The following is a 7316-nucleotide window of genomic DNA, read 5'->3' on the forward strand; positions in this document are numbered from 1 at the left end:
GAGTGGATTCCTGACTCACAGTGCCCCTAGAGGACAGAGTAGAACTGCCTACTGGAAAACTAGAACTCCTTACTGGAACAGACTGCCACATTGTTCTCTGGTGGACCTCTGGTGGGTTTGAACTGCCAGCCTCTAGGTCAGCAGTCTGGTGCATGAACCACTCCAGTAGTGCTTGAACCGCTATGCCACCAGAACCTCTTAAAGCTCTTAGAGGGCACAGCTGATATTTCCTGCTTTTCAAGGTCTCTTGGAAAGCTTATCTTTCCATCTATTCTCCCACTATTCCTGCTTTGCGCCTTGCATCCTGCATTTCCCACCTCAGGGTCTCCAGCTGTTTCCTCTTGCAGTTGTGGCTTCAATCAGAGTATCCTGGTGAAGTCCTTTAGGGAATCCACATTTTGGAGAGTTTGGTCCCAGGACGGAACTGGAAAGGAATGTGGGTAGAACAAGTGGGAGAGTGGGAGGCATGGGTGATGAATGTATTGATTCAGTCCAATAAGCTGAGGTCTTCTTAAGTAAGCTAGGGCATGCTGGGTGGGTGCAAAAAGAAAGAGGCTGCAGAAGAAATGTGAGGCTGAATACGGCAGACAGAGCCCTCAAGGACCTGGGGAGGCTTTTCAAACTTTCTGAGTTGATACGGGTTCCCTCCCCTCTTGTTTTACTGATGGGGAAACTAAGGCTCAAGGGGACCCAGGGACATTACTAAGAAGAGACCCCAAAAGTCATGCAGGACCTGTCAGATGCTGGGATGTCCTTTACGATGTTATCCCCAAGTGAAGCACCCATCACTAATCCCAGCTGCACCCCGAGATCACACACCCCAGCCTGCCTGGCCTGTCCCTCACCTGCCGCCCCCACAATCCATCATCTCCCGTGTCCTGCCCACTTTGCCTTGTCAGTCTCTCTTGAATCCACCCCCTTTCTCACTCCACCCTCCTCCTGGGTTTTCTATCTCCCTTCCTCCTCCTCATCCCTCCTGCACACAGTGCAAATTTGCGCCTGCCTCTCCCCCTGCTCCGGGAGCTCTGGTAGCATAGTGCGTAAGGCATTTGATTGCTAACCAGAAGGCTGGCGGTTCAAACTCACCAGCCACTCCTCGGAAGGAAGGTTGGGCAATCCTACTTCCGTAGTGATACTGCCTCGGAAACCCAAGGAGGGGTCGCTATGAGTCGGGGCCGACTCGACGGCAAACAACAACAACAACAACAATCTCCCCTGCTCCAGAACACTCCAAGGCTCCCCAGTGCCCTTAGGAGAAAGCCCAGGCCTTGGTGACATCTGCTGCTTCATCTCTCCCAGTAACGCCCTAAAAATAAAAACTCAAACCCACTGCTATTGAGGTGATTCCGGTTCATAGTGGCCCCCGTTGGGTTTCTGAAGTTGTAAACCTTCATGGAAATAGATTGCCCCATCTTTCTTTTGTGAAGTGGCTGGTGGGTTTGAACCTCTGACCTTCTGGTTAGCAGCCAAATGCCTTACCCACTATGCCATCAGAGCTCCTTAGTGATGCTAAACTTATCCTGAATCATAAGCCATTTACCAAAAGATCTAAGCCCTCGTTTCCCAGCCCCTGTACACACACTCCTTTGAACACACGTCTCCCACCTCTTGTCTAACCAGCTCAACTTCTCAGTTGGCCCTCAGCTGCTCCTCTTTCAGGAAGCTCTCTCTGGCTGGGGCAAGTACCCATCTCTGGACTCCCCCAACTCCTACAGCCCCCATCCCAGTGCTGTCCACCTGAGTCACCATTAGGGACATGTCTGTCCACCCCACTGAAATGTGAGCCCCAGGAGGCAGGGCTGGGCACAGAGGAAGCCTCAGGGATCAAGATTCAAGGCAGGGTTGATCCCTTCTTAATTGTTCTGACCTCCCCTCCTATACACACACTTCATTCTTCAACAATTCTCCATCCTGGCGGCATAGCACCTAAGGCATCTGACTGTTAACCAGAAGGCTGGCGGTTCAAACCCACCAGCCACTCCTCAGAAGGAAGGTTGGGCAATCTACTTCCGTAGTGATACTGCCTCGGGAACCCAAGGAGGGGTCGCCATGAGTCGGATCTTGCTCGACGGCAGTGAGGTCCCCCCCACAACCTGTACACACCTCATTCTTTGCCAGTTCACCATCCCGGCAGTTCTCACTCAATAACACAGGAATGTGGTTTTGCCCAGACCACCAAATGTTCAACACAGCCAACTCTTCATTGTCCACACCCCCGATTTCTTGTTTGAATTCCCACCAGAACACAAGGTTGATCCCACCATGCTCCAGATGGGCAACTGAAGAACACCTCTGACCAAGTCTCTTCCCTGCACAACGCCCTCCTCAGCTCTCCAGTGCCCTCAGGAGACAGCCCAGCTTGCTCTGGCCCACAAGGGCCTGCAGCTGATAGTCTCCCGCTTACAGAAGGCTATTCTGCCTCTCAAGCTGCTCTCGCCCATGCTGCCTTAACTTTCCTTCGGGGAAACCTGTTGCTCTCTAATCTACTGTGGCTCAGGGATGGTCACATGACCTTCCAGGGCCAATCATAATCTTCACCGGGACTTTTGCAGGAAATCTGGCAAAAACGAACTTTCTGCTGTAGAAACTAAGCTACAGCGATGCAACTGCTGGAGGTCACCTTTGCCACCAGCAAGAGTGCCTGCCACCTAAGAAACTGACATTGAAAACAAGCACACGTGACCTGATGCCTGGATCCCATCGTATCTGAAGCTAGGCACCCCTGGCTTCCAAGTAACATAGAGCAACCAACTGCTTTTGGCTGAACAGGATTGTTAGTTCCAATATACCATGATTGTTTTCAATTCTCCACCTCCCCCCAAAACACACCAATTTACCCCCAATTACCTGAAGACACACCTCACCCCCAGGCTTTTGCCCAGGCCACACCCAATGCCTGGCCAACTCCTTCTCATTCCTCAAAGACAACTCCAGTATCCTTTTCTCCAGGAAACCTTCCCAACCCTCCACACTCCCTTCTGGGCTCCCCAGCCAACTGGTTTCTCTGGGGATTGTTTCAGAACCCATGCCCTCCCCCGCACTGGGCTCCTTGTATCTCCATGTCCAGCACTGGGCTTGGCACAGAGCAGACACTGGTCAAGGACTATTTATTGAATAAATGTACTACTGGCGTTAAGAAGTGGCTGAGTCTCCAGTGTACCATGGCAGGCGGGCAGGTGGGCGTGTGAGCGACGATCCAGGGGCCCAACACAGGAGCTGGGGCCTTGTGTCAAGGCCAGAGTTCTGTCCCATGCTCTTCCTTGACTCTCACACCCCCACTGTTCCCATTCTGCAGATGAGAAACTTGAGGCCGAGAGGTGGAATTATGGGCCCAGAGTCACCGCCTCTTTGTCTCCCTTGCAGGTGAGGGGAGGGAAGGAACACCCCAGGTTCGGCGTGGGGGGCACGCTCCTAAGTTTATTGGGCAACAGGCTGCAGGTGGGGGCTGACAAGAAGAGGGTGGGGGACGTAATAACTTAAAAACCCAGAGGCGACCGCGGCAGCTTCCCCCGAAGACCTCTGCAGAGGGCAGGGGCTGGGATATTTACAAGGCTTTGTACAAAGTGCCCCGCGCCAGCCTGGGGCAGGAGGTGGGGGTCGAGCGTGAGGGCTGGGGTGGGGGTGGGAAAAGTCTGCCTCTCTGGACCCCACTCCCGGCCCCCCAAATTCTCCAGTCTCTAGGCTCAGCGATTCTCCCTGCCCCTGCCCAAGGACTAATTCTCGAGCTCTTGTGAGGAATGGAAGCGTCTCCTTGGTTTCCCCTGCTGCCCATGACCTGCCCCCAAAGTCTCCTCAGGTACCCCATGGCAGAGCGAGGTGGGGCAAGGCTGGCTGGAGGCCCCAGGAAGGTGCCAGCGCCCCCTGCTCTTCCTTCTCGACCTGCCGAGTGGCCGCAGAGCGCAGCAGCGCTGGGAACGTTCTTGGCCCTCCAACTGCATTCTGGGAAACGGAGGCGAAGACAAAGGGACAGCCCCCTCCCTCTCCTGCAGGAGCGACGGGGTGGTTGGAGAGAGGAAGAGGGAGAGGCCCGGAGCCGTGGCATCTCAGAGCTCGAGGTCGTTGGAGATGCGGGTGACAAGGGTGCGGAAGGCCAGGGCGGTGCCCGCCACACGACGGAAGAGAACTCCCCGTAGGCCCGGCCGGGGCAGCTGGCAGACCTCCACTTCGAAGTGGGACAGGGGCTCGGGCCCGCCCGCACCCCCGTGCAGGCAGGCCAGCAGGAACGGCTGTGGCTGGCGGCAGCGGCAGCGGGCAGCCGCCGTGGCCTGGCGCAGGGCCGCCATCAGGGCCTCGGGAGGACGTGAGCTGGTCAGCTTCACACTCCAGGGGAATCGGAGCAGCCGGGGGGCGGTTTCCGCTTGATCCCAAGGTAGATGGCAACTGGGATGAGAAGAGATGGGCAGTCAAGGCTGGGAGAGGAGAAGGCCAGTCGAGGGCAGAGGGGACAGTTCTCCTCGCTCTAGGACACTCCGAGCTATCCCCTCAAAGCGCGTTCTCCCCTTTCTCCTTCAGTTTCAGCTGGACGGACAGATGCCCAGCAAGAGACTACATTTCCCAACCTCCCCAGGGGCAGTGTTTCAGAGGGCCAGACAGCTGCCCAGTGAAAGACTACATTTCCCAGCCTCCTCAGCGGTCCTCAGTGGCCTGGTGTAGCCTTGTCTCTGAATTCTGGGATCCAAGTGGAAGTGATGTGTATAACTTCCACATCACCTCCTTTAAAAGGAAACTGCATGCCCTGGAGTCTATCCTCACCACCTGTCAGCTGGAGCCTGGCTGTAGCACGAGCCAACAGTCAACTGTCACTGGGACAACAGGGCTCAGGGATGGGGAACAAAGCAAAGAACTCTGGGTATTTCAATGATCACATAGACGAGGCCTGGCCAAGTGGTTTAGGTGGGAAAGAAACTGATTCCTATCTTACATTGTTGTCGTGGTTAGCTGACATTAGGCCAGCCCCTGACTCCTGACGACTCCGGCAAGCGATGGAATGAAATACCACCAGGTCCTCCACCATCCCCACGGTCAGCTGCAGGTTGGATCCATAAGGTATTTCCCTGGCTGTTTTTTCGTTAGGAAAACACCAGGCTTCTCTTCCTATTCCATCTTAGTCTGGAATCTCCACCAAAACCTCCTCAGCATCCCAGCAACACTGGAAGCCTCCACTGATAGGCTGTGCATGAGGTGCACTGGGCTGGAATTGAACCCAGGTCTCTGGCATGGAAGGCAAGAATTTCACCACTGAACCACCACTCTCCTATGTTACTACTCCACTGTAATGTGGGGTTTCTTTGTTACAGCAGCTGAGCTTATTGCCTAACTAATACATTCTTCTCTGGTAAGAGATGCTTTACCCTTGGAAGACCAAACCTCCTCACTGCAGACCAGGGATTATCACTTGGAGCAGTTGGCCCCAAGTTGTATGTGGGAATTTCTGGGGACTTTTTTTTTTTTTGTAATTTAAAAAGAAAACTACTATTTTACTGTGGATTCATAATCATTAGTCCAAGGGATCTTCCCCATTTTCTTTTCTTTCTAACAGGGAAGTGGTGATGGATCTTTGTAAATTATACATTGTATACATTGGAGTACTGGTGGCACAGTGGGTAAGCACTCTCTACTGCTAACTGAAAGGTTGGTAGTTCAAAGCCACCAGCTGCTCTGCAGGAGATAGATGGATCAGTCTGCTATCATAAAGATTGACAGCCTTGAAAACTCTGTGGGGCAGTTCGACTCTGTCCTCTAGGGGCGCTGTGAGTCAGAATCAACTAAACAGCATTGGTTTGATTTAGGCTTTGCTTCTGTAAAGATTGACAGCCTTGGAAAACCCTGTGGGGGCAGTTCTACTGTTTCCTCTTTTTCTTTTTTTTTTAAATTGTGATTTGGGTGAAAGTTTACAGAGTAAATTCACTTTCCATACAGCAGCTCACGTATACTTTGTCTCATGACATTGACCACAATTTACCCTAATGCAACAGCTCTCCTCCCACTTCCTCCTGATAGTTACCTCTTCCCTGTGTCCATCCCTCCATGCACTCCTGCCCCCTGAGCTGTCTCCCTGTGCATACACAGCCCTTCCTTCTCCCATAACTGTTCTCTCCAAGGAGTGTGTCTACCTCAGGTAAATGTTCAGCTCATATGCCTGTCTTTTGTTTGGCTGGAAGCCACAGGTGTGGGTTCAATTCCCAACCCGAAGGGCAACTAGGGGCCATAGTCTCATCTACTCTGTTTTAAAGGGACACTAGGGAGCTCTGGTAGCATAGTGCCTAAGGCACTTGACTGCTAACCAGAAGGCTGGCGGTTCAAACCCACCAGCCACTCCTCGGAAGGAAGATGGGGCAATCTACTTCCGTAGTGATACTGTCTTGGAAACCCAAGGAGGGGTCGCTGTGAGTCAGGTCTGACTCAATGGCACGTAACAACAACATGAGTCAGAATATTATATTAGGAGCTCTGGTAGCGCAGTACCTAAGGCACTTGACTGCTAACCAGAAGGCTGGCGGTTCAAACCCACCAGCCACTCCTCAGAAGGAAGGTTGGGCAATCTACTTCCGTAGTGATACTGCCTTGGAACCCCAAGGAGGGGTTGCTATGAGTCGGGTCCGACTAGGTGGCACATAACAACAACAACATGACTCAGAATAAACTCAACAGCATTTTTTTTTTAATATTACAATCAAAATTCACAAAAATCCCATGGCCCATAAGGCATTTCAGGATATATGGGGATACTTACTGTTTTTTTTTTTTTTTAAAAAAAGAAAAAAGCTTTTATTTCATTCTCATGTAATCGGAATTACTTAGTAATGGGTTGTGTGTGCTCGCTGGACACTGCACAACTTCTCAAACCCTGCAGTCTGACTGGACACCACCACCCTCATTTCCTACTCCACACTGACTCTCACTCAGCACTTGTGTTGAGCACAGCCACCGCCAAGCAAGCCAGATTCTCAAAGGGATGATGTCATCAAAATAGAAGCAGTGCATCGAATGTGGAAACTGAGCTATGTCGGTGTCAGGCTGCGTGTGACAGATGCCAGGCATCACTGAATTCCCCTTGAGACTCTGAAATCCCATGGCATCTCTGTAACACCCTGGTGCACAATTTGGGAACTGAGACTTCAATGGGTTAATACCCTTGGCCAAGCGAAACATGAGGAAGAGAGTAGTTTAATGTAGCCTAGAGAGCAAAAAGACACGGTTCACTAGGTGAGTAGTGATGATTTCACTCCATTTAGAACTGCAGTGCTGCTGAAAGGTGGACCCAAACCAAACTCACTGCTGTCAAGCTGATGCCGACTCACAGCGCCCCTAGAGGA

The 7316-nt window shown here is 52.3% G+C and overlaps 1 protein-coding gene across 1 annotated transcript in view; it reads right to left on the reverse strand.

Annotated features, from left to right (window-relative positions):
* Positions 1 to 4043: 4043 nt before the first annotated feature.
* Positions 4044 to 7316, reverse strand: part of MARK4 (microtubule affinity regulating kinase 4) — a 39044-nt gene continuing 35771 nt past the window's right edge. The window contains exon 17 of the mRNA XM_042781246.1: positions 4044 to 4380. Coding sequence (XP_042637180.1) covers positions 4044 to 4380 — 337 coding nt within the window. The remainder of the gene's footprint in view (positions 4381 to 7316) is intronic.

This window comes from Orycteropus afer, unplaced genomic scaffold, assembly GCF_000298275.1.
Source record: "Orycteropus afer afer isolate SDZICR_OR568_19922 unplaced genomic scaffold, OryAfe1.0 scaffold00099, whole genome shotgun sequence".
Taxonomy (NCBI): domain Eukaryota; kingdom Metazoa; phylum Chordata; class Mammalia; order Tubulidentata; family Orycteropodidae; genus Orycteropus; species Orycteropus afer.